The 27,057-nt window shown below is 51.9% G+C and overlaps 1 protein-coding gene across 1 annotated transcript; it reads right to left on the bottom strand.

Moving 5' to 3' along the window:
• Positions 1-10,482: 10,482 nt before the first annotated feature.
• On the bottom strand, positions 10,483-25,988 carry Ets2 (ETS proto-oncogene 2, transcription factor). The gene is made up of 10 exons (XM_047563770.1): positions 25,788-25,988; positions 22,469-22,540; positions 20,227-20,338; positions 18,945-19,064; positions 18,453-18,653; positions 17,092-17,175; positions 16,273-16,497; positions 15,146-15,409; positions 13,441-13,559; positions 10,483-12,661 (listed from the first exon to the last, which is right to left on the bottom strand). The coding sequence occupies exons 2-10, from the start codon at positions 22,538-22,540 to the stop codon at positions 12,446-12,448; spliced, it is 1,413 nt and encodes a 470-aa protein (XP_047419726.1). The 5' UTR covers positions 25,788-25,988; the 3' UTR covers positions 10,483-12,445.
• Positions 25,989-27,057: the final 1,069 nt, after the last annotated feature.

Below are 27,057 nucleotides of genomic sequence, written 5' to 3'. Positions count from 1 at the left end.
TTAGGGACACGGTGCCTGTCACAATATTTCTTGCTTGTGTGACGACCCCACAAGGAAGGATCACTATTCATGAGTCATCATTCATTATATCATCACTAGCATTCTCATTATTCATCATTATTACGCAATGGGTTTTATTCACTTCAGGGTTGAACCGAGGCTCCCGGCAGGTCGGTCAGCTGCCTGTGCAAGCCCGTGCCCTTGGCCTCTGCCAGCCACACAGCACACCTGAGGGGTGGCCCTGGGCTCAGGACAGGGATGACGCGCATCAGCAGCTTCCCGAGAGAAGCAGCTGCCTGCAGATTTCAATCAGCAGCTTCTGCCCCGCCAGGCTTGCGGAGCGGCTGAGGCAGGGCTTCTGCAGTTCTTGCCTAACCTCTTTTCTAGTTGGTTGTCCCTCTAACGATGTGATTCTTTCGGCTGTCATCTGTCCTAATAAACACGGTAATTATAAGTCTCCCTGGCCATGCCGTGCTGACCGCCAGCCCTCTCCCGGCCCCTGGGGAAACAGAACTGAAGAGGCATCTGGTTAGGGAACCTCGGCCATCCACGGGGCCTTGGTCACCACCCGCCTTTGGTCAAGTGGCTTGCTGGTGAGCTGGACCTCGTCTGCCCTGTTCAAAGTACAGTGGCCACAAGCTGCCTGGTGCCCGGCACGGAGAGGTGCTTCATCAGTTCTCGACGGATGAAGAAATGAATGAAAGAAAAAAATAAATTATCTGAATTATCACATAACCCTTAAAAAGGTGCGCACAGTCTTTCTCTCATTCCCTGGTACCTGGCATGGAGGTCAAAGTTAGTTGAGAGTTTGTAGATGGAAGTGAGAAGGCAGGTAGACGCTGGGCTGTTTGGTAAAGCTACATGTGGTGTGTAGCATACACACACTGAGAGTTGAGGTGGGCACAGTAAGATATACGCATATCGCCTAATGCCAAGGGAGGTAAAACACACACTTGTCACCAAATACTTGGGCACGTGCTGAGCAGCAACTTGTGTCCACTACGACGCACGGCCCCTGAGCTATCAGCTATCCTGCTCGTGGGACGAATGAGGTCATCCTTGAGCACGTGAGCTGGTTTGTGGTTTGAAGTCATCGACTTTATCTTTGGGCTGTTCTTTCAAAATAGCTTTGTTCCTTGGTTCTCGGGGGCTGCACGGCTGGCTTCCCCAGGGCAGCCTCGAGTCTGGGTCTTCCATGCCCCTCTGAAAAGTGTGCTGGGCTTAGAATCGTGTGCGACTGGCAACCACACTGGGGGGAGTTGAGAAGGGGCCTTGTGCACAGTCACTCGGGGGTCTGCCCCGTGCTCTGCCCTCTGCCTGAGCCCCGGCCAGGGACACTAACGCAGAGCCCTCCCTCCCCCGCAGACGGAGCCCCGCGGGTCCTTGCCTTTTGATCATGGCCAGGGAGGCCCCACCCCTCCACCTTTCCTGGCTTCTGCCCCATAGTCATCTAAATAGCCTCACTATTCCAGCTCTGGTCTCAGCACAGCTGGAGACAGTTGGGGGCGGGGGAGGCAGGGTCTCAAGACGTGATAAATAAAAATCTGCTTAGTAACGAGACCCCCAAGGGATTCACAGATGTTCCAGAGTTTGAGAAGCACTGAGGACGGCGCCTCCTGATGTTTGGTGTTCAGTTCAGGTTCCCCCAGAGAACCTGTCCTGATGCTCCCACCCGTCCCCAGCCGACTGCAGGAGAGGCAGAGAGCCGTCACAGCCGGGCATGTGACCCCTGCAGGCAGGGGCGTGCCCAGCTCCCGAGGCTTCCTGGTCTGAGGCTGCGCACTCGGCGCTGGAGGAGACACGACTCTCCTTGGAGTCCCCAGTGAGGGTCCCAGTGCGGGTCCAGCCGATGGACTCCCCTCAGGTTGCAAGAGCACCTCACCTGGGCACACCCACCCTCCCTGGAGCCTCGACCTGCCCCTCGTGGGAGCACCTGAGAGGGGCTACCTGGTCTGGAGCCTCAGGGGTTAGGAGAGATGGGCCTCCGCCAGCTCCATCCTGCATTAGTTTTGCTTAAAGTGGTGACAAATAACACAGAGGGTTACTAGGGAACATCCGAGAGTCCTTCACTCCTATGTCCCCGGCTCACCCAGGCAGCCCACGTCTCCATTCCCGTGATGACTGCCCGAAGGCCAGCCCCTCCCTCACCGGCGACCTGCCCCTTTTCCTGCACTCTGTGCTCCATTCTTTCCATGACCCAAAAGATCCACAGCGCACACATGTCCCTCCACGTCCCCTTCCCTTCCCCTTCCCTTCCCCGCAGCCCCACCTCTCAGGGGCAGCTCCTCCCCTGGGCGTCACCCTGTGCTCCGGCCACACACTGCACTGGGCCTGCTCTCCCTCCACCAGAAGCCCGGTTCCCGGGTCTCGTAGGCCCAGGACTTGGTGCCTGGAGTGTTCTGTCCTCTCCTGCCCAGGCCATCTGCTTCTTGCCTGTAGACCTCAGGTTACATGTCACTTCCTGGGTGTTCTCCAATCGCCCCTGTTGTCCCATCACCCCCTAGAAAATGTCTGCTGTGCACACGTGACTGTCCTCTGTTATTGATCCTCTAGCCCCTGACTTGCCCTCACCAGAACGCAAGCTCTGGGGCCCTCAGTCCTCCTCAGGCTGCTTTCTCTGTTGCTGCACCCCAAGACCTGAGAACCTCACTAAAGGCGCTGAGGAAGCTCAGTGGACTCTTACCAATAAATGGAGGTGAACAGATGCAGCAAAACACACTCGGCTGAGCGAAGCCACGTGTGCTGGACTTTCTCCAGGTTCCTGCAGCCTTTGCTGACCTGCCTGTCAGGAGGCCACTCCCAGGCCTGCACTGCTGGGTCCCCTGGATGGTGGCTACCTGGGCACCAGCAGTAAATGGGAGGACAGGAGGAGAGGGGGGGACCATTCTTCCCATCCTTTGGCAGCTGCTCCTGGGATCACATGATACATTTCCTCCCTCCTTCCTGGGGGTCCCGGTGTGACTCCTGTCTGGGTGCCTCTCCATCCTGCCCCGCTGGGGAAGCTGCCTCATCAGGGGTCTGCACCTGCACCATCTGGCACGGGGCGCTTCCTGCAGGAAGCCTGTTCCGCCAGCAGGCACCTTCCTGCTGGGCGCACATCATTTCTATATATTTGTATACATGCAAACTGACACGCTTTTTTCTTCTCATTTATTTGCTTAATTTTAAAAATACCTGAAAAATTTCAACTTTATTTAAACATAAATTTACCGGCTAACAATAAAGACCCTCTATCTACACCATGGTTGTGTGTTTGTGCACGTGTATGTGTGTGTACGTTTACAGAGGAAAACGTCTTTGTGACTCCATAAACTTACCAAACATTAAACACAAAACATCATCTTAACCAAAACTACAATTGCTAAGAATAAAGACAAAATAAGAAATACCTGCAAAGTGTCGACTCATTAAAATTAACCTATGAATTTAGGATTAAACTAATGAAAAGATTTATGTAGTTTTAATGTTTTAAGTTTTTTTGTAATGGTTTTAAAAACAAAACTTAGGCAAACAATAAGTTACTTGGGCAGACTTGTAAAAAGAGCTAACAGCATACAGAAATGGTGTTTACTATTTTAAATGTCTTATGATCTCAATTTTAGATGATGGTATAAATAATAGTGGTGATTGCTCTTAAATCAAAATACAATAAAAAAGGCTCAGTGTTGAGGAATATTTTAGTGAGAATTATATAAAGGCATCTATGTTTAAAAATATAAAATTATAATGCTTTATCAAGTATCAATAAGAGCAAACTGCAGCATCCACTAAATAACATAGCAAGACCAGAAGAGATAAATCAAAGTCGCGTTGAAGGCCACCCGGGCAGATGTCCTATGAGGGTGGAGTCAAACCCACAGGGGGCTCTGGGTGCATCCCTGAGCCGCCCAACCTGCTTTTCCTGCACTGGGGGGGTCCTGCCTCCTGCTTCCTGCTCCCTCTGCTTCTGTCTCAGATTCAAGGTCAAGAACCTCTGGACCTCCTGCAGCAGGTGTCTTCAATGCCCCAGGGGCTCCCCTGACCTTCTCCTGCCTGGTTCCTGGATCCTCTTAGCACGTGTCCTGTGATGGTCTCCTGGGGAACTCAAGGAGGCTCACTTTCCAGAAAGTCTGCGGAGTCCTGCAGGAAGACCTGCTCAGGTGTTTATCAAGGGCCGACTTGTGGAGGGTCTGTAACGGCACAGGCCGGCACCACCTGAGGTTCCTTGGCTGTGTCCTTCCTCACCTGTCCTGGTGGCCTTTCCGTGGCTTCCTGGTGGGCAGAATGCCTCTCACTCAGCTCTCCTCCTCTTCCTGCAGTGCAAGGCCTCCTCACTGTGGAGACCATCATGGCAGGAAACCAGCAGCTCCCAGGGACATCCTGGGTCCCCCAGGCTTGTCCCACGCTGTCTGTCAGCAGCAGAGCAGCCACAGTTGCTCCTCGGTGGCAGGAGGGGTGTTTTGGGGTGGCTGCTGGCAGCAGAAGTCCAGGATGCATGTGTGCATGGGTGCATGAGTGTGTGTGTGTGTGTGTGTGTGTGCGTGAGTGTGCACACAGGAGTGAGTGATGCCTGTGTGTGCTCCTGCACACGTGCATGTCCTCGCCCCCAGTGACACACCTCTGTGGGCCTTGACAGCTGCCCTGGCACCCAGCAGTGTCAATTCCTCGCTGTGTCCTATTGTGATGCCCCCTGATGTGCACCGTGCGGGAGAAACTGGTCATGTTGACTCCAGTCACAGACGCCGCTGGAGAGCTGGCCGAGCAGAGCCCCCATCCCCAGGCGCCTCCCACAGTTGCCTCTGTGTTCCTGAGTTCCTTGGCTTTCAGTCATCTGCAGATGCCCAGTGACTGACACTTCATAGCTGCTTGTAAACACACCTCGAATGGATGGGAAAAAAAAGAACAAAAGCCAACCAGCTGCGGGAGCCCCGTTGGGATCTGTTCCACAGCTGGGGAAGACAGAAGCCCAGGGCTCTGCAGGGTTGATCCAAAACACAAGTCTGCTTGCTGAGGACCTGGGAATTCCAGACGAGATGTAGATTTCTTAGGATGATGAAGAGTAGGATGAAGCAGGGCACCTACTGCCCTCCTGATCATCACCAGAGGCAGGAGACACAGCGCCTAGGAGGATGTTGAGACCCAGTCTCAACAGCTCTGGGGGCTGCTCTGGGCTCCAGGCCACCCAGCCCCACAACCCCAAGCTGTGGTCTGCACCTCAGGCAACACAGTGTGGCCACTGATGCGTCGGGGGGGCGGGGGGATGAGCCCCTTTGGCTTCGCTATGGGGTTGTCACCTTTCCAAGTCTCAGTTTCCACGTGTGCAAAGTGGGTGTAGTAATAACCGACCTCCCCGATGGCGCAGAGGTATAAGTGGGTGACAGATGGAAGTGAGCTTTGAAAAAGGCGCCCTTTTTGCAATTATTAATACGTGCTGGCTTTGTGACGAGGAAGGACCTCCCTCCGCATCACGAAGGAGAACAGAGCTTACCAGCAAAGGGGAAGGGACTTCTCAGCTTGGGCTTCACGTGCAGCCGGCACACACTCCCCCTTGGCCTGAAAGTCACTTTTATTTGCCATTTGTCATTCCCACCTCCACGCTGTCCTCCAGCCACCCAGCCTCTCTGGGGCCACAGACTCACGCGATTCCCATTTCTGACCCCGAGCCACAGAAACCACACATGTGTGCCTGCTGAGCTGTTGCATTGTCGCAATAGCAAGAGGCCAGAGATTCGGAAACAGACGGCGGGAGAGAGGTGTGGTGACCCCGGGCTGCTTCGCCAGCTGAATGTGCCTTGGGCGGCTGGGAGAGGCTCTTACTCACAGCACAAGGGACAAATACCCTGTCAATTCCAGCTGCCAAGATGTCCTCACACCAGCTAGGACCAAAAATGGTCTTCCCCTCCTGTTAGATTTCAAGCAGAACTTACATGCTTGAAGCCCGCCCAGGAGTTACAAAACTATTACAAAACACGGGGTTTCCCCACACGGCCCCGGGCCTTGCTCTCTGCTTCGCTCCTACAGAAGGACAGATTAACATCTGGCCCAGATGATGAGGTTCTTGCGTCTGTTCAAACTCCACGGCTGCCGCCAGCGGCCGGACACCAGGACTGTGTGTTCTTTCAGTAGGAAGTTAATGCATGACTGAACGTCAACCAAGGGCTGGGGCTCTGTTTTGTGGAAGGAGGAACTGGAAGCTTGGGGGAGGCCCTGGGTAGCGTTTGGGGTAACGTTTATGATCCCTTAAACCAAACTGTGATTTAGTCTGGTTTCTGCAGCTACAAGATGATGCCGCAGACCAGGCAATTCATAAAGAAAGGGAGTCCATGTCTCGCAGTGCTGGAGGCTGGGAAGGCCAAGGTCAAGGTCCAGCATCTGGCAAAGGCCTCGTCACTGCATCATGAGAGTACAGGAGGGTAAGAGGGCCTGTGCCCAAGGGAGGAAAAAAGTGGCCCCAATTTATCCTTTTTTCAAGAACTGGCTCTGTGGGAGCAGCCGGGGTTCACTCAGGAGGACAGAGAGCCCTCATGCCCTGGTCACCCCTGAAAGGTCCCCTCTCTTAATTCTGTCACAGTGGCAATTAAATTTCAGCTGAGGTTTGGGAGGGGCATTCAAACCATAGCCCACGGCACGGTCCCCGTGGTAGAGACCACACCAGGAAACAGAAGACTGGGTTGGGTGGAGGCTAGGTGCTAGTTTCCTTGCTGACCTTTGCACCAGGTTACTTGTGGAAATGGAGACATGACGGTCAGAGCCCCCTTTTCTTTGCAGAGTCCTGGCTAAGTATCCCTGGCCTGGAGCCATCTGCTCCTGCCTTAATGGTGCTCTCCCAGGGCTACCAACAGCACACGCTCTACACCCATAATGTCAATCCAGCCACAGCCCCGCGATGACCCCACTTTATGGAGGGAAACTGAGGCAGAGAGGGAGTAAGTCACAAGCCCCAGGTCACATGGCATGCATGACAGAGTTGGAGAGAGCCAGCCCCAGCTGGTTCCAAAGCTCAATGACACCTACTGCTGACTGGCACTCCATGTGTGCCAAGAAGTGATGAGACAACGTTCTGGCCCAACCCTGTACCACGACCATGCTGCCTCTCTGTCCCCCTCTGCCCTGTGCCTTCCACACCTCACTGAGCAACTCCATGAGAGTCTGAATCATTATCTGCCATGAGTGTCCAATACCCAGAGGCCTCCAGCCCTGCCAGAACAGGGAAGAGCCAGGATGGGATGTGACCCAAAGGCAATTTAATTTCACTCCTTCCCCACCATGTGGAAAGGCTAGAAGACAGGCCACAGGTACCTCATCTCTGCATGGTCTCCGCTTTTAGAATGTTAACAAAAATGACTTCTCTATGTATTAGACTTCTAATTGTGACAAAATGCCTGAGAAAATTAGTTTAAGGGAGTGAAGGGAGTAAAGGTTTTGGCTCACAATTCTAAGGTCTGTCCATGGCCACTTGGCCTTGCAGCTTTAGGACTGCAGTGAGGCTACCCATTATGGTGGAAGCGCGTGGTGGAGGAAAGCCACTCCACTCTTGCTGGCCAGAAAGCAAAGAGAGACAACTTGTTTTTAGGACAAAGCAAGCCCCTACCTCAAGCCTGCTAAGCTGTGAGTCATCACTGGATTAATCCACTGGCAAGGTCAGAGTCCTCATGACCCCGTCACTTTCCAAAGGCCCCTCTTCTGAACACTGTTGCGTCAGGGACGTCCACAATGTGAGTCCCAGGGGACATTCAAGATCCAAAACATAATATCTAAATTTCTAATTTCCTTTCCTTTCCCTGTTTAAAGAAATAAATTGTGATCATAAATTGGGATTGGTCCCAAATGCAAAAAGTGTCAATTGCTACTGTCTTTACAACTGACTAATTCCACTAATGTTACCAAAGTAATCACAACTTCTTTTGGAGGCAATGAAGTTGATGATTTACAGTAAGGTGGTAAATGCAATTGATAAACTTTTGCATACCTTCACCCAATCTCACAATCAAGAAAGGGACAGAATGTGGTGTCTTTAGAAGGACTTCAGTTCAGCTCTTCCCAAGTGTTTCTCCCAGCCATGTCGGCCACATCTTCCTGTAGATGACAGACGGTCCTCAGAAGGGAGGTGGTGCAACCACAGTCCTGTGGTTTGGATCACGAATGTGTCCCAAGGCCCTGTTAGAGGTGTGGTCCCCAGGGAGGCGCTCCCCAGAGGGGATGGGAGCTCAGAGGTGGTGCCTAGTGGGAGGTCGGTAGGTCACGGGACTACCAGGGACTGCCAGGGACTGTGGAACTTTAACCTCTTTTTCTCTTTGGCTTTCTGGTCATGGGGAGAGTGGATCTGCTCCACCTAGAACTCTGGCCCCGATGTGCTGTCTAGCCACCAGCAGAAAAGCAATAGGGCCAACAGGTCATGGACTGAAACCCCCAAAACCGAACCACAATAACCTTTTTCTATTTGTAAATATATGGTCTTAGGTTATTTTTTTATAGTGACAGAAAACTAACATATGTATTAAATGGACAATTATATATAACTGAATTTAAATTTGAAGTGCCAAAAACTGTGGCAAAATAGACATTTTTTTCCTAAAAAAGGCTTGGAAAGACAAAATCTGTCTCACCCCAGGTGAGGACCTTTTCCTTCATCATGTGGAATAATAGACAATTCCTTTTGCTTTAAACTTAAAATGTATCCTCTGTAACTGGCTGTAAGAGGGTAAGATTGGAACCAGGGACACTGGATTAGAGAGAACCAGGTCTAATTTTTCCCTACTTCCCTCAAGTCTCACCCCTTTTTTTCTAGGTGAGCCTTTCATAGGTCTGAGTGTGGTCCACAGACTCTGGGTGCCTTCTGAAGGTCAGAACTATTTTTTGCAATATCTTTACTGGGCTGACTTTGGCACTGATTGTGCAAAGGTTGGGGAGGGTACTGGTGCCTCATGAACTGGGGTAGGCTGGGGAGGCACTAAGCTAGACAATAGTCATCACATTCTTCATTATTAGGTACTTGAATTAAATATATGTATATATATGCATATATCTATCTGTTTCACTCAAGAAAGTCTTTGCTGAAGCAGTAAAATCTAATTTTACTAACAGAACGTGCATCTTTTCAATTTTTGTGTACTAAAGTGGAAAGCCTGCTGTGCAGGGAAGTCCGCCTTTCCCGAGGAGCGGCAGTTGTGCTGAGTTACGAGCTAAACTAACCACTTTATTCATGGGCACCATTTTTACCTGAGAGAATAAGTGTCAAATTGCGTCTATTCAGTCTTGGGTACTTGGTGGGTTCATTCTCAAAAAAATAAATGAAAAATTGAGGGGAAGATTAATTGCCAGTGATAAAACTTGAACTTCCAAATAAAGATGTGAATTCTTGAAAATTTGTTAGTCATTGTGGGATTGGTGAGATCCATGGTGACCTTAACTACTGGGATCATCTGATATCGAAACACGTCAACATTTTGAAGCAGTATTTTCCAAATGACCAACAGATGATGTTACAAAATCACATATGAATAAAAGATCCATTCCAAGGGCATGACAGACCAATGGAATTCAGAGTCAACACAGGAAAGTTTATTGATATGGTTTCATATTTCAGTTGCAATTAAGATTTAAGAAATTGCCACGTGTAAGTTTTGGCATCATATAAAAGACCAGCCATAATTATCAGACACAGCTGTTAAATGATCCTGCCTGTTTCAATTATGTATGTTATGCCAGATTTTCTTCATATACTCATCAAAATATGTCAGAACAGACTAAGTGCAGAAACAAGTAGACAGAAATCTCTTATTAAGCCAGACGTTAAAGAGATTTGCCAGCATGTGGAATAATGCCATGCTCATTAAAAAAAATCTTAATTTTGGTGAGAAAAAAATGCTGGTTATGCTAATATGTAGTACATTGTTTTGAAATTAATATTTTAACATTTAACTTCTGAAATGGTAACTGCCAGCAGGTATGGTCAGTGGTCTGCCAGGTGTTTGCTCCCTTTGCTGGTTCCCATGGGACAGACAGGTGCTGACAACCTGGCAGCCCAGGGAGCTGGCTCCAGCACAAGGCCGGGTACCATGACTTCGGTGTTTCAGTGAGGAGTGTGGAGTCCTGAGAACTGGAAGTGTGTACTGGACCCTCCCCATCGTCTCTGGCTCCTGTCCCCTGTGTCGGCCTCCAGGAAGGGGACGTGGGAGCCCAGCCTCAAATCACAGAAGTGCTTAAGCCCAGTCCCTTCCTTACCATAACCATCCTTAAATCTTTTCTCAAAGACAAGGCACCTGGATTATCTCTGTTGTAATTGTCTTAGAATTTCTCTCTTGAAGGAGCACTTTTTGGGAATTCCTTACTGATGGGCTAGGAGATTCCAGCACGGCTGGGGTTTCTAGGCTTCCTCGGGTGTGAAACCAGGTCAAGAGACCCAACGCCTGTGACAAGGAGGTACGGGGTACAGACGGGGTCACCAACCCCGGGGTCTCGCCTCCACTCCTGACGCTGGGGTGGGGAAGGATACCACAGAGACCTTGACATAAACCAAATACTTTATTACTTGAGAAAGAAAAAGCCAAATTGCAAAACTTTTATACTTAAAGTTCATTCATTACCATGCCAAAGGCTGCTCATTTCCGTAACCCTTTGGCTGACCCACATGAAACTACCCGGCTCTGCTGATAAACACCAGTCTGAGACTGGCCATTTCACGTAGCTCAACCTCATTTAAATCGAGCCGATGGCTAGGATTTCTTTCGCAGCAAGATGTTTCTAGTCACGTCTGTTTATATTATAAACAGGTGTCCCAGTGACAAATAGGTTCCACTTAAAAACATCCCATGCGTAAGCATCCTGAAAACCGTCTCTTCTGAGCGTTTGTCACAGGGCTGGCTTTTCCGGCCCCATCTCACTCTGTGCCTGTCCCATGATTTCATCATATGCTGATGCTTCAGGGATGTCACCCACTGGTCCAAGGCCACTGCTAGGAAAGTCTTTCTGACTCTGAAGTCAATTTAGCTGGTTCACTCAAAAAGGCCAGGACTATACGGCAGACCTGAGGTCTGAGACGGGGTCAAAACATTTTCCTCCGATGATCCATTCCAGCGCATTCTTTTCTGTCTGCTTCTGGGTATTCCATGCCCAAGAAAATAATAAAGAATGAAGAAACAATCTTGCTGAGGACACTGAGCAGAAAGGAAAGCATACTATCCAGATGGTCCAAGGTACGGCAGGTGACCGATCGATGGCGCATGCTTCACTGCATTCAAAGTTTACAGAAGCCCCTCCCAGCCCACCCCGCCCCTTCAGCTCCGCACAGTCTGTTACAAGGAGCTGAGATAAAAATAAAGCTTTCGTACAAATTACATTTTTTTCCAGTGAATTACTTTTGCAGTAAAAATAGCTGCTACATAAATCCCTCCTGATCTCTGAAAAGGAGTCGCATATTTCCAAAAATAGTATTCTTATTTTAATCACACAGAATAACTCGGGGCACAGGAAGGAAGTTTGGCCAGGAGAGGCGAGCTGTCGGGAAAACACGGTTACACCAAAAAATAAAGTACATTTGTATATAAACGGCTGTAAGGCATGCATAGAAGTGGAAAACATATACCATTTGTCAAGAAAAATACTGCTTTATAGCTTTTACTTTACAATGAAAGGAGAAAGCAGAGAGGTCAGATGTACCCCAGATAATAACGTTAAGTTTCTTATAAAAATCCAGGTATACAAAGTCCTTGCCAGATAGTCATCATGGCAAAACCAAAACCAAACGAACAAAAAAACAAAACCCAGGGACGACCCCTTAGACCTTGTTCCTGTAGGTATATTAGATGAAAATAACACACACAACTCCTCAGTCTGCTGCGTGGGCAGAGAAGACCTTTGTAAAATGCCAGATGCGTGTGCTACTGAAAACAAAATGGAATAAAATATTGGATGTCTGCATTCTTATCTCAAATACAGTTATATAATTATTTTAAATTACAATATACAATTTCTGTTAAATAGAGCTGTCAGAGATTTCGATAACAATGATAAGATTACAATAACATACACATACTGTCTTCTGAAATGGCAGGGTCACTGCTCCCCTCCCTCCCGCCCGCGGACAGAGGGCTTTCCCTTTAGCTGCTCCTGGTTGCAACAGGCCAACAAGTCATTTCCATGTCTGCCTTCCCACCTGCCTTCTCCCCGGAGATCCTGGACAGACAGAGTCCCCGCCGCACGGCCACGCGCAGTCAGGGTGGCCCCCGGCCACCATCTCCACCACGTCCATTAAAGTCGCTGCCCAGCTGCAGGCCGCTCTGCCACCAGGGGACACCTTGCTAAAGAGGCAGGATCTGGGATCAAATAAGGCCACTTCTTCTCCGCGACCTTCCTGGACAGGAACAGGTTCCATCTTGCCTCTCCCAGGTCCAGGGAGCAGCTGGTCAGGCTGGGCTTCCGGCTCACAGTCCCGGGCCCGGGCCGGCTCAGGGTGGTCCCAGAGACCTCAGTCCTCTGTGTCCGGCTGGACGCCCAGGATGGCGTGCAATTCCTCGGGTGTGAACCCCAGCAAGTTCTGGAGGTCACACACGAAGCGGTACACGTAGCGCTTGCCCGACGTCTTGTGGATGATGTTCTTGTCGTAATAGTAGCGCAAACCTCGGCTCAGTTTCTCGTAGTTCATCTTGGGCTTGTTTTTCCTCTTCCCCCACCGGCGGGCCACCTTTGGTGGACAGAGGTGGGAAAGAGTTAAATTCGCCAACTCAGACACAGTAACCAGAGGCTCCCTGTGATTCTGACGTGGGCTCATCCTACAGAGCTTGCCAACCACCCAAGGCCCACGGAGGCTCAGTCCTTTTAATACACAGGCAAGGGCCACCGTGTCCCTCCTGGGCTGTGAGGTCCCTGCCTCTGGTCCAGGTCTATCTCAGCAAAACCTCCTGGGAGCCAAGGTTTCCCAACCAGGAGGGCCCGGGACAGGGGACAGGGAAAGGCTGGCATCCCCGCCAGCTGGGGTCCTCTCTCTGACCAGGACTCTGAGTCTAGTGGGCTGTTCATTGCCTGGTGCTTGTTTCCCAAGGGAACTGGGAGGTGACAGACATACTCCATAGTGCCAGAGACGGAGGGCTTCTCTAAGGCTGTCCGCACACGTCTGCCCACAGCCTTCTGCACCAGGAAGCCCTGGTCTCAACCCTCCAGGTCTGTGGCCACCAGGAAGCTCAATCCCCACAACGGGCAAATGTGTTTCCTAAGGCACTTGGGGGGAGCCTGGGTGTGCAGCGTCAGGCTTCTGACCGGACATCAGAGCAAGACCAGGAAGCTGGCCCAGTGTCCGTGCACAGAGGCCCCTACAGGTTATCATTAAAGCGAAGGCTCCAGCCGAGCCTCGGCTGTGTGGAGGGGATCTGAGGAACGCTTTCTTGAGCTCAGGGAATAGAGTCTGGAACAGGACACGATGAATCAGGTTCTAGATTCTAGAGTCCGGGATCTCCCAGGTCATACCTCATCCGGGTCAGCAAGCTTAAACTCCCATCCGTCCCCTGTCCAGCTAATGAATGACTGGCAAGACTTGTCTGAAAGCAATTCCAGGAGAAACTGCCACAGCTGGATGGGTCCACTTCCTGCGGGGAGAGGGAGATGGATCGCACACTTCCACAGACAAAACAGACGCTCCAGCAGCCCAAGGGACCCCGCTGGCCCAGCTGAGTACTGCAAGCAGGTGGCACCCAGTGTGGCGGGACATCTAAATGCTCTGACGGGATGAGGCTGGACACCAAAGGGGGCTGTCCCTCTACACCTCCCACTTTGGAGAACAGGGCTGCTCTTCCCTGGCTGGTGGGTTCGCTTTGGGGAAGAAAGTTCGGGGCTACTAATCTGGCACGCACGATCCTCACCCTGTTGCACTGTTCTCTGGGAGAAGTTTGAAGGCTTATTTCTAGAAAAACCCAGTGGGGCAGGGTGGGGGGCAGTGGAAGGGCCATTTCATCATGGAAAGGGAATGCTGTTCACGACGGTGGGTACATCGCTCAAGAGAGGTGGATCTGGCAGCCAGGGGGGTGGCCCCCACGCCTCACGGCCTGCCTGCAACGCCACCTGGCAAAGAGCACTTCACTACCTTCTTTCTCAACTGCTGTGCAGAACCGACAGCCTGGAAGCCCAGATCCTCCCAGGCCTGGTTTAAAGGCGTGGCTGGAAGGCCAGGGCTTGTCCTGATCACATGCCCCTGGGGGGTGGGGAGAAGGAAAGCCTAGGTCTTTGCTCCTATGCCGAGCCTTTTCCTAAATATCATGCCTTCAAATGTAAAAGGACCTCGAAGCACTAAGGATGTGTGTCTGGAGCCAGCGGGACGCCTGAGCGACTGCCCCGCTCTCGGCCAGCTGCCCCATCTGAACCCCACCCCCACCCCCACGCGGGCCACCCTCGACCACAGACCACAGGCCCAGTTACCCACAAAGCTGGCCGTGGGCATGGGTCAGTAGCATTACTACCAAGACGGGAACCAACACCCCACTGGGCGTTTCCCTGCCAGGCCCTGAACCTTCAGATACGAGAGCTGCCTCAGGTTTACACACTCCGTGCATTTCACACACAGGCGTGGCTGCTGTGGATGGCAGACAACGTGGCTGCCCGCCACCCTCATTTTAATCCACGGTTTTGTTTTAAGAAGCTCCATATGGTTAAATCAGTACAACAGATAAGTACACATGTATACATACATACATTTCACTATCACATATATTTTACTATTTTATGAATAAACATATTTATATATGCTTTTCTTTTTTAAAAGAACATACAAAGCAATGAAAACAAAAATCTTGGTATTTTTCACTCCAGGACTGGAAATACCTGTTCCTAAAAAGGGCTCTAATGTCCCCTAGCCTGAACTGCTCTCACCCAAACCTGAAAACCCAAGGCAGAGGCTCTGGAGGCAAGGAAGGGAGGACACCGGGCAGGACCTGAGGTGGCCAGCGCCCGCGCGGGCAGCATGCAAGCTGGGAGGTCCTGCAGCGCTGAGTCAGGCCGCGGCCTCCGCCTGGCCCTCTCCTCCGCCTCCGCACCTCCAGGAGGAGGGCGTGGCGCTGGGTCCGCCTCCTGGGACCCAGGGCTGCCCCAGCCAGGCACTGGACCCACGGGGGCCCCCTGGAGACACCCGACCCTCTGGCACGTGGGGGGCGGGCCGGAGGGAGGGCGGGGCTCGGCTCACCTGTGAAGCCGGCCAGCACGGCCGCAGGTATGACCGGTTTGCCCTGCTCGGCCGGCTCGCTCCGCTCCTGGATGTAGTCCTTGAAAGACATGGTCGGCGTCCGGAGGCACAGCGCCGGGCCGCAGTCCTCCTCCAGGCTCTCGAAGGAGGGCACCCGCTGCACGTCCAGCAGCGAGGACTGGCTGCCCCAGCACCGTGGCAGCGAGTCCGCGCTCTCGGAGCTGTCACCGCTGCTCTCGGGGGAGTCGTGGTCCTTGGGCGTCCCTGGCAGAGACAGCCCAGCACATGCTTTGAGTCCCCAGATGTGGCAAGGGTCCGGTGTACTGGGTAATCACTATAGGCGGATCTTGGGCACATCTGGGGCATCACCACCAACCACCTACTGCAACCACCCACCCTGCAGGTGCAGAGTCCGTGGGGGCCCTTAAAGAGCTTGCAAACTTAGAGGCCTGTTCCTTAGGACAGGCACATCCACAGATCACAATGTATCCACAGAATGGATCAAGGACAGACTCAAAGATGGAATGCTATACAGCAATGGAAAGGAACAAATGGCTACAGGATGGATGGAACTCAGACATATCAGCAAGACAGAATTAAGGAAAGCATGCGGTATAATCCCATCTATGGAGAATGGCAAAATCCAATTCATAACAACACAAAATCAGATTGGCTTCCTCATGTGGTGAGGGTACCATTGACTGCAGGGGTTGAACTCTGGGGTGCTAGGAACGCTCATCTGAATGACTGTTACACAGGTAGACACACCTGCGCAGATTCCACCTGTGTTCAACCTGAGGACTGTACACTGTATGTTACATCTCCTGAGAAAGAAACCTGACACACTCTGACACCATCCTGTGAAATGTCCTGTTGGGTGGGGGAGTTTAGCCTCAAGAGCAGGGACTGTGTCTTGCTGGCTTTCAGATGGCACTGCACCCTCGAGCCCTCCACGCGCACTCCCTCCCTGTGTCTCCAACACATCAGGAGCCTGTCGCTGAGCACAGGAATGTCCTCTGACCTCCTCCTCCAGGGGCTGAACACGGGACGCCTTTATTAAGAAGCCGAATCACTGCTGAGTGCAGCTTGTCACACCCAAGCCTGGTCAGGGACGCTTCGGGTCTTACCAGAGTTGCTGGTGAGCAGATTCAAGCTGGAGCCTGGGAAGTCCTGGCCCACAGGACAGTAGTTGACACTGACAGTGTTGAGCCGTGACTTGGGGAACATCTGGAAGTCCTGCTCGGAACTGAGCACGCTGGGAGCCACAGACGAGGGACACGTGCTGTCCAGGAGGCCGCCTTTGGGGTAATTCTGTGTCTGCACTGAGAACTGAGCCTGATCCACACCAAAACCTGGGCAGAAGGATGGGACGGCAGAGCTGTAAGTCAGTATCACCACGACAGACAGCCCTCCTGTAACCCGCTCCCACCAAGCAGTGACCACAGGACTCGGTCTCTACAACGGCCGTGTCAACTCCCATGTTCAGAGCAACTGAGGACAGCTCAGAGGCCCTGTGCCCACCACCCTATCTACACTAGGTTAACCGCCAGTGACCACAGATGTCAGCTCACCTCTGTGAACTGCCTGGGCCCCCCTGACCCATGGGAGATACTGCAAGCCACTTACAGGACTTCAAACTTTCTAGTGGCTGCTTTAGAAAAGAACCAGGGGACATTCATTTCCCATTTTAATTGGCCTAAAGTATCAATTGCCTTTTTGATATGTCAGCAATATGGTATGATCGTTGGATTCTATGTTGTCTTAAACTAAGACTTCCAAACTAGTGTGCACCGCATGCTCACGTATCTCTGCGTGGGCCAGCCACACGTCAACCACTCAACACAGGTGTGGCCACCCGGGGACAGTGCAAAGCTAGGCCGCCCTGTGGAGCTCCCATTAGAGTCCAGGTCTACCAGGAAAACACGAGACAGAACAGCCAGACTGACCTAAGGTGTTGCTGTTAATCCAATGAGGAACTGAATTGAGGTGTGAATTTTCTTCGTACTGATCTTCTGTCTTTTCTTGGGTTTCTGAAAAATAGACACAGGAGACGTAAGACGGCAAATGCAGTGAAACCAGGCAAGAAAGAGCTACCTTCTGAGCCCTGTGACGTGAGTGACCCAGAATGATACGTGCATCTAGCACCCCGCGGTCCAGCCCACTGTGCCCCGTGTCTTCTTCGTGTGACTTTCAAAACTCCGGTGACGGCAAAACATTTTCCTGAGAACATTAGTAAGTTTTCCAAAATCAGTGATGTCACTGGCAAAGTTCAACCTGACTGCAGAGCTGGAAAGATCCGGAACGTGTATTTACTTTACTTCCACACTCAAGAAACACCTGGACGTCCATGAGGGGCCGGGGGCTCTGGGGATTAATGAGACGGATGTGGCTCCCGCCCCTGTGAGGCTCGGGCCCACAGCACCCAGACCTGGAGCCGTGGCCAGGGCACAGCAGGCCTTCAGTGCAGGGGCAGGGGCGCCTGGGAACTTGGGAAGGGTCTGCACTCCGCCACACTCCTTTCCAGCAACACCAAGTGATGGCAACACAGGTCCAGCTTGCCAAAAAACAGGTTCACCCAAACCTACAGACCTGTCCAAGTTCAGAGAAAACTTGGGGATCTTTAAAAATAGGACTCCCTGGCCCTCAGACGTCACACCTAGAGAGAGCGAGTTGAATCCCAGGCCTTTCTGAGATTCTGAGTCTCTAGCCGATGTTGAAATCTGATGTGTTTAAAATTCATTAAGGGAAGAATGTTTCCCCAAACTCAACACGTACTTGTTTTCTTATAATTTTTGACTTAACCCCTATTGCTTTTTTTTCTTTTTAAGCAATGCATTTTAAACACCGGAAGTGCTGAATCGCGACTTTCTGGGTATTTGGTGAGATCTCTGTTGCTCAATGGTCAGCTTCTGCAAAATGCTAGCAGGGGCAGACGTGCAGCCATCGCCTGCTTCCTTAAACACATAACCCTCCTCCTCCTAAGCGAGTTCTCCGCGGCATTTCCTCTGGACTTGGGAAATTTACCACGCAAGTCACAGCTCATCAGAGGACTCCCTGGTCTTTTGTGAAGGCGGCAGGGGAGCTGCAGAGCTGGGGAGCCCTTGCTGGCCCACGAACCCGTCCACCGGGCTGCGCCACGCGCTTCCCCAGGTGGAAAGAAGACCTCGAGTCGCCCCCACGTGCTTGACTCACCGGGGGTGTCGCGGCAGTCACGCTCACCATGGCCACGGCCACCCCACGGCGGGAGCATAGCGTCCTGCTCCCGAGCCCCCCTCTCCCCCACAGGCCGGCGAGCCCTGGGCGGTACCTTTGATCATCTGCTCCAGATGCTCCCAGAGAATGTCGCCCACAAAGTCAGGAGCCAGCTCCAGAAAGCGCTCCTTGCCCAGGTCACACAGCACCTGGCCGCTCATGCCGAGCCTCTGCAGGTTCACGTTGACCAGGCTGAACTCGCTGGCGGCCCAGAGGAGCCACTGGCACACCTGCTGCTCGCTCCACAGCCAGGGGTCTGCGAGGGAGGGTGGGGCGTGAGGAGACGCAGGGGCGAGCGGAAAGGTGGGACCCGGGCGGCCCTAGTCCATTCGTGGGGCCCAGCACTGACCCGAACCCACGAGGTGAGGGAGATGACGGTGCCGGCAGGCGAGTTCCGGGCTCCGACGACCGTGCCTTGAGGTGGGCTTAGGAGTGGGGGCGAGTGTGCAGCACTGCGTGGCCGCTCTCCTAATGCCCCTACGCCCCGTCAGGATCCAGCACCCGCGCCCGCTGGCCCTCCACCCCAGGGTCTGCCGCCCGCACTTACTCTTTGGAATGCCAAGACGCCGCCGCTCCTTCTGGAAGCCGCTGAAGGTGGCGGTTAAGGCCTGACTCATCACAGCCTTGCTGCAGGGCGTCAGCAGAGGCAGCTCACAGCTGGCAGAGTCTAGGAAGAAACCAGGGCAGGTAGGGCCTCGGGCCACACCAGGGGACTGACACAGGGACCCGACCACAGGACAGAACAACTCTGATACCAAAGCTGGACACAGTTCCTTAAAGGAGTGAGGGTAATCGTGGGGCTGGGGATGCGGCTCAACTGGAAAGCACTCACCTAGCACACGAGAGGCCCCGGGAACAACAAAAATAGCATAAATATAAATAAAAATTTTAAATGAAATTGAGAAATCAGTAGGTCTCAGAACTACTCTCAGAAAAAAAAAACTAAACTAAAATAAAATATTTTCCATTTTGCAAAGCTTCACATGCATAGATAAAATTATGTCATTTAAAATTTTAGAAAAAGGTGAAACTGTATGGTGTTTGGTCAAAAGGCATGAGGAATTTCACATGCACAGTGGTCCATTAAACCCAGCAGCAGGCCGGGCACCCGGCATGATCTGAGGCAGAACCATGAAGTGGGCAGGCCTTCAGTGTTAATTGAAAAACAGTCTTCTCTAGATACTCTCGAAGTTTCAAGAATGATAAATGACAGTCACGTGATGTTGTGCTAATGCAGGCATATGCTTTTAATTAATGTCCTAGGCTGTATCTTCTAGCACCTTCTTCACATGACAAAGCGGTGGCTGGAATGCTCGCAGCCAGTCCCTGGATTAGTCTCCGCAGAGACATCATCTGCCACGCCAGCCCTCTAAAAAGAATCAGCAATGAGATCAACAAAAATAATCTGTGGTCCCCAAAACAGAGGGGTGCTGGGGGCGGGGTGGAAATTTAACTAATAATGTGAGTCCAGACTTAGAAGTTGGGGTGGATGTTAACGTCTGCTGTTTCATGCAGGTTTTGTTGAGGAGACCCAGGAGAGAGGCAGTGCTGCTGGGGCTGGGAACGCCCACTGCCCACCACAGAGGCTCCCCTGCAGTGTTCTGAGGTTCTGAGAGAAGCTCGCAGGGGTGCCGTCTGGTCAGATTCAAAGGCCTGGGGATGCAGCCCAGAGGGGGGACACCTGTACCCAGTCCTGGGGAAAAAAAGGAGAACTGTCTTCTCCCAGGTCCAGGCTCTTCATATCAAAGTTTCCACATATCACCCTCCTTATCAACTGAACTACTTAAGAAATGATGCACCATTTGTCTCCAGTCTAAGGAAGAAATTACCATGAGAAATAGAATCCAAGCCCGTGGGCACTTCTTGGAGTGTTTGCTCTTCATTTAGAGAGGGGAAAACCGCAAATAGGGACCCATCAAAGGTGTCGAAGGCTGGCTGGCGCTGCGGAGACAGATGCAAAAGAAAATGGAAATGCAAGAGGAACTTATTTAATTACCCCCTTTAAAAGTGGTCCATGGGTGATCTTACTGATGCACCCTGATTAAACCGGCAATTATAAAGCAACACACGCAATTAACCACTCAGTACTCAGACTTCCTAAGAAGGTCAGAGTGACCCGGGTGATTCCATTTTATTCTGGATTATTTAATTACCCTCACAGGATCAGAATGACGGGGAGTTTATTTTTGTGGTCCAATCCACTTAAATTAATAAATTAAAAAAAATTTAAAAACAACAGAATCTTGGGACAACGCCAGGAGGAAATTCAGAGACCCCTTCTGCAAACCCGTCCTTCTTGTTAATGGAGGGAAATTCAACCAGGCAGGTGCATAAGAAAAATAACCGAATAAAAACTGAAAATCTAACCATTACATTTTATCTTTGGAAGCATTCGCTTTGAAATGTTTCCCATGAAACAACCTAAATGGAAGTAGAGAAGTCTGTCCTCCTCTGGTTCCAATAGTTCAGAAAATAGTATAACACATAGAAAAGATTCCTTAAGGTTTCATTTCATAAAAGTGAAGTGTATTATTGAAAAGAACCACCCACACATCCATAATCAGAAGGATTTCCGAAGGAAAGAGGTTTAAAGTTCAACTACCTACAGTTTAGGGGAGAGAGACGCGTATGGACAGAAAGCTCACACTGTGCGAGTGGTCCTCTCATCGAGTGTCATGCAAACACACGGACTTTAATGGAAGACACATTTCTAAGTAACAGATAATGTCTTCATTGTCATTGCCTAACTTGTTGGGGGGAACGTGAAGAAAGGTTCTATTTTTCCAACATATTCTGGAAATCCCATGTTATGTGTAACACAATGACCCATCTGTTGAGTCATCAATAAAAAAATGTGTAACTCATTTACAAATAAAATCAGTTGTGGGCTTTCTTTCAGAATGCAGGACAGTGAATGACGCATTACAAAAGCAGGCAGGCAGAAGTTGGAGCCCAGCCCCCCCAAAGCCCCAAACCCCCGCAAGGTGGTGAAGGTCCTGACTGCTGGAGTCCCAGGAGGAGAAACAACTACGCCATAGCAAAACACTCATCCGGAGTCATAAACAACTTCACGGCAGAGCTAATTTTGGAGAAACATCCCATAGATGTTAAAAATTCCCACTAGCGTTGCCCAAGCCGCTAACAAGTGCTTTTCCGGACTGTAAGTTCTTGTTTTAAAATCAGGAAGCCAAAGAACAATACAAATCCGTGCTTCGGATTTCAACACATAAATTTCAGCAATGACTACTTCTTCTCCAAATCCAGAGACCTCAGATGCATCACCAGATTCTTTTAATTCATAGAAGGATTTCCTTAGGGGCATTGGTTGCAACTCAGTAACCATAATCTCTACACCACTTCTGCCAGGCTGAAACACCACACCAAATCAAACATGAAAACTCGCTGAAATTTACTGGTCTTCTGGTCTTCGTAGTAACAGAAAAACCTGTGCTGAGGCTTTCGGCGCTATCAGGCAAATGACCTCACTAGTGATTTACAAAAGAAAATCAACACACCAGAGATAACATCATCCTCCTGCCAGACACAGCTTTAAGGAGGCCAACCTTAAAATCACTGCTTCCCAAACGTGCTTACTATACAAAAACAAGCACACCTTGGCACCTCTCATCTGGAGAAGGCAAACGGGAAGTTACCAGTTTGGGCTACAGAATGTTCTCAAAAGGAATAGAAGAGACACGAACCATGTTTCCGCAGTGGAGAAGGCTCTTTCATCTTTAACCTGTTTTTGCAGTTTACATAGGCCGATTTCTTTGCACAGGGAGACAGGCTCCCTGCAACCTACTGATGGAAGCAGCAGCAGCCAGGGCTAATTCTTCTTACCACTTTCATAGCAGTTCACAAACAGCCTTTTCACCCCAGTAGATAAAGAGGCAGCACAGACAGCTCCTCCAGCTGTCAGACCGAGAATCACAGGACTGTTTCACCTGGAAGGACCCAGGTAAAATGAACTACAAAGGCCTCACTAACCATCTTCTGGGATGAGGCCAATATTTTTTCTCCTAGAGATGGAGGTTTCTAATTTGTAAAATATTGTGATTAAGACTCACTCACCTTGAGTGTCCCTCGAAAACTGTTAGCCACAGGGGCCACCTGGTCCATATTCTTGATTCCGAAATCATTCATCTTGAAACAGAAAAGGAAATGAAGAGTTATAGAGGCCGCAAATGAAGCAAATTTAAAGAAGCCATCCTTGATTCTATAGGTAACAGGTAATTACACCTGGATTCTTATTTAAAATGCTTTCCTCCCAAGGGTCTCCAGAGAAAAGCATTTGCTCAAGTCAGGTATTTAAATAATAATGCTGATTGCCCACTGAACTCCTCTTAGATACGATTCTCCAGATTAAGGCCCTTTCTGGCTGGCTGGCACCTCCACGTTGGCTGGGAGACACTTTCATGCTTTTCAATGACAGGGTAGTGGGCCACTTCCTGCCTGTAGGGGCACAGTCCCTTCAACCCGGACCCTGAAGGCAGCTGCAGGGGGGGTTGCCTGACCAGGCAGCTCCCAATGGATCCAGATCTGGAAAAGCACCCTGGGAAGGAGTCTCAGAAACTCTCCTCTTCTCCCTAAGGCTCCAGGATGTCAGGAAGCGCAGGCCCAGAAGGGGGATAAAATGGAGAAGGGGAGACCAAAACCTCTTGCTGTCCCAGGATCCTCCTGCTCTGAATACAGAGTTCAAAATATTTCTGCAATTTCCACAAGTGGTAGTAACCCCAAGTAGGGATCAGCCTCGCTGGCTTTGAAAGTTGGGCTTACAGGAGACCTTTGCTGACCAATATGGAGGCCCCCAGCCAGGTGTGGCTACTGGGTACTTGGTATGGGGCTCTAAGTGTAGGATACATTCAAGAATTCAAAGATTTAAGAGAAAAAAGGAAAATGTCTCAATAATTTATACTGCATGCTTATATAATATTTTGAATCTATAAGGTCACTGAAATGTAATGCAATTGATGTCATCAGTTGTACTATTTCTAACATGGCCTTCACCTTGAAGGTGCTCCTGTGGGTGCTCCCACCTGTTGCAACTGAGAACTTGAACTAAAATTACTGTGCAACTGACAGAACTTTCTGGAGGCAGCAAGCGGCCTCTTTATGGCCAACATTAGGGCTAAACCAGATGGCTCAACAATGCCAACACCCGATGCACACACACCTTGGCTAAAAAGACAACAAAGGTCGCAAGAAGTGCTGGAGGAGGCTGCTATGAGCTCAGAGAAGCAGGTAGGGTCACAGGAGCCAACTCGGCCAAGGAGCGAGGCAGTAAGCAATAGACTGTGGGAGCACAGGCAGGGGACCGGCTCAAAAGTGGCCACGCTTGCTCAAATCTCCACTTGGTGCACTGTGTCAGCCACATTCACTCAGGAATCAATATTCACTGCTAATGATGGCTGCCATGGCAGAATGCATAGTCACCAAGGGCTAAGCCCCACTGGGGACCACCCTGTCGCCACCCCCTCAGGCCTCCACATTTCTAAGCAGACGCTCCTCCTTCAAGAGAGGGCTCTGAGGCCCGGCAACATGAATCACTGGCCTGGGGCCACACGGCTACTATGGGGGCCAGTAAGGGGCAAGAGCAGAGATCAGGTCCAAAACCACTCAAGAATGACTACGTCTGACAGAGCACACAAAGGTCGTTAGACAGGCCCTTCTCACCAGCTGGGTCCTGGGAAAAGATCTTTAACTCAGAACTTTATGTCTCTAGGTCAGTCAACAAAACCGGTGCCAGACACCGGGACAGTTCGATCATAACTCCAGAGCCCCCTAGCACGGCACTTCCTTGTCGTGGTTTGGTCTACAGACACCTGCTGACTGAATTCCATGTTTTTTAGCTTCTGAGATGGACAGAGAATGGATGCTGAGGGCCAGGGAAGCGCTTTGCCAGCTTTTGTGTACAAACACCAGGAGAAAAGGCAGCCCAGCCTACCACTCCCACATAAAGAGCTGTAATTACCATCTGCAGAATAGGATTCTTTTGTTGTCCAGCTTTTAATGAGTTTTGTAAAAAAAAAAAAAAAAAAAAAAAAAAGAATTAAAGTGCTCTACTAAATGGTTTCAGGCAGACACACAACTCATCAGTTTTAAGTTCACTTATTCTACTCCACCTGCTTGTTTCAGCAGACAGGCCAAGTTGCAACATATAAATCAATTTCAAGTTTAGATCCTTTGGGGGCTGCCATTGGCTGCTGCTTTTGAACCAAAAGGAAAAGGTGGGGGCTGGGGGGAGAAAAAGGAAAGATGGCAGAAGCCTAAGGACGGAAAATGGTTAACTGTAAAGCAAGGAGAATTTGCCTGACAACAGTATTCTTATTGGAACAAGTGATCACTTATGTAAGATCAGAGCACAGGTTTGTATGTAGGTATACTTGGCGGGTGGGGGAGAACCCTGTAACACTTCTGCTTCTGGCTTTGGAAGCGATCAGTTTAGAGAGAGGAATGACTAATCCCAGAAATGAGGGTTTGACTATTTGCCTGCGGGACGCACGGTGTTCACATTTACTGTACTGAGATATTACTCAGAATTTTAATAAAGCTTAACGTGGAGATTGATCTCCGCGATTGGTGGTGGTGTGGGCAGACAGATAACGCAGAGGCGCTTCCACTGTAGGGAACAAACATAATCTCTTGTTGGTGAATTAAAATAAATTACTCCTATCTCCAAAGAGGGCTGCTCACTCCTTCACTTTCTAAATAAGCAGCGAGTCAACTACTATTTTGGGCTACCCTGAAACTGAATACAGGCTAGTACATCCCTGCGCTTAGAGCGAATCTAAAAACAAGAACAAAACCACAACCCAAACGCACAGGCAATCGCTGTTACCCCTCCATCCAAACGCTCCAAGGCCAGGAAATAAAGGCGGCCCCGCGCCTGCACGCCCCACCTCGAGAGTGCCCCGCGCCGGCCTCGCAGGGCGAGGGCCCGGGCGGCCCGGACGTGGCGAGCAGGTGACACGTTCCGGCAAGCCGCGGCCGCCCAGGTGTTTCGGGCGCCCCAGATCCTCCGCGGCCCGCGCCCTTCCAGCCGATCACCCCAAACCTGGGGCCACCTCGGGCGCGCCCTCCGGCCCCAACACCCTGGGCCAGAGCCAGTGCGCCGGGACGCGCCCCGGGCAGGAACCCCCGTCAGGCCCGCGTCTCCTTCCGAACACAAAAGCCAGGGGACCGGCTCGGAGACCTGGGGCAGCGCAGCCCCTCTGCGTGGCCCGGCCCCACCACCCCCGGCCACTCGGCCACCGGAAAAGGAGCGCGGGCGGAACTCGGACGAGCGACCCCCAATCGCGCCGAGCCGCCGCCACCCGGCCCGCGGCACCCGGGACCCGGCCCTCGGGGCCCGTCCCCGCCCAGCGTGCTGTCCCTCTCCGGCCGCTCTTACCGCGCTGCTGCGGCAGGGCCCGCCGGGCGGCGGCTGCAGTGGCCGGGTGGACTGCGGTGCGCGCCCGGCCGGGCAGGCGAGGCGAGGCGAGGCGAGGCGGGCGCGGGCCGGGCCGGGGGCGGCGGGCGGGCGGCGGGGCGCAGGCTGGCTGGGGCCGCTCCGCGCTCGGCGCCGCGGCGGAGGAAGTAAGCGGCCCGGCCCCCTCGCGGCGCGCTCTTCAGGCGCGGGGGGAGGGCAGGGGAGGGGACAGGGGGCGGGGAGGACGGCGAGGGAGGAGGGAGGCGGAGAGCGAGCCGGCAGGGGAGGAGGAGGGACGCGGCGCAGGGCGGCTCCTTCCGGCCCGGACGCCCCCGCCGCTGTCACCAGGCTGCGTCCCTCGCCTGCTGGCCCCTGGGCGCGGGGACCCGGGGCCTGGGCCCGAGCGCGGGCGGCCGGGCGCTCTGGTAGGTCGGGCGAGGAGGGCGGCCGTGGGCCAGGCCGCAGCGCCGACGCCTGCGCGCCTTCCGGATTCCGCAGGAGCCAGGTGCCGGTGCGGGTGCTGGGGGCGCGACCGACCGGGGTGTGGGTAGTGAGGCCTCTGCCCTGGAGCGGGCCCACCTCGAACCTCCGAGGGGACCTTGACTTCTGGCCAGCCCATCGCGAGAGGACTAACTAAGGTTATAAATGTGCAGGCTGGGCCCTTGACCGGCACGGGAGTGAGCCGCGCTGCTCCCGGGAAGCCCCTGCCTACGGCCTCCGCGTGCGTGGCGCCCCCTGGAGCTGAGCCGGACCTTGACCGAGCTTTCTCGGGCGGAGGGCTCTGCCGGGCACCTACCTTTCATCATCCTACTTCTCCCAGGTCTGCTAGTCACCACTTTTCTCGGGAGCGAACCGAACCTTCGAGTAAATATGCGGCCAGGTCATCCAAATGGGAAGTTCAGAAATGAACCCCGTGTGCATCTACCTCCCAGACCCACGGTCAAAACCGCCAGCCATACTGTGGTTTCCATTTTTACCGGGAGGCACTTGAGTCTATGGCTAAAAACGTGTGCATTTCCTGTTTAGGCTCCGGTCAGATTCTTAGTGTTTAGCAGAGACCTTTCGATTTCTAAGATACATGTGAGATAGAAACACCCAGCTTAGGCAAGGCCTTGAAGGACCACCACACTGGGAAGGGTGAGGAAGGCCCCAGTTTCTCCGGTACCCAGGGCAACCCAGTTTCCATGGCAACTCGGGATGGGGTTCAGCCCTAATAGAGATACTGTTGCACTGGAATGTTTCTCCGGGTGAA

This window comes from Sciurus carolinensis, chromosome 9 (genome assembly GCF_902686445.1).
Source record: "Sciurus carolinensis chromosome 9, mSciCar1.2, whole genome shotgun sequence".
Taxonomy (NCBI): Eukaryota; Metazoa; Chordata; class Mammalia; order Rodentia; family Sciuridae; genus Sciurus; species Sciurus carolinensis.
This window is presented reverse-complemented; position numbering and strand designations above follow the sequence as displayed.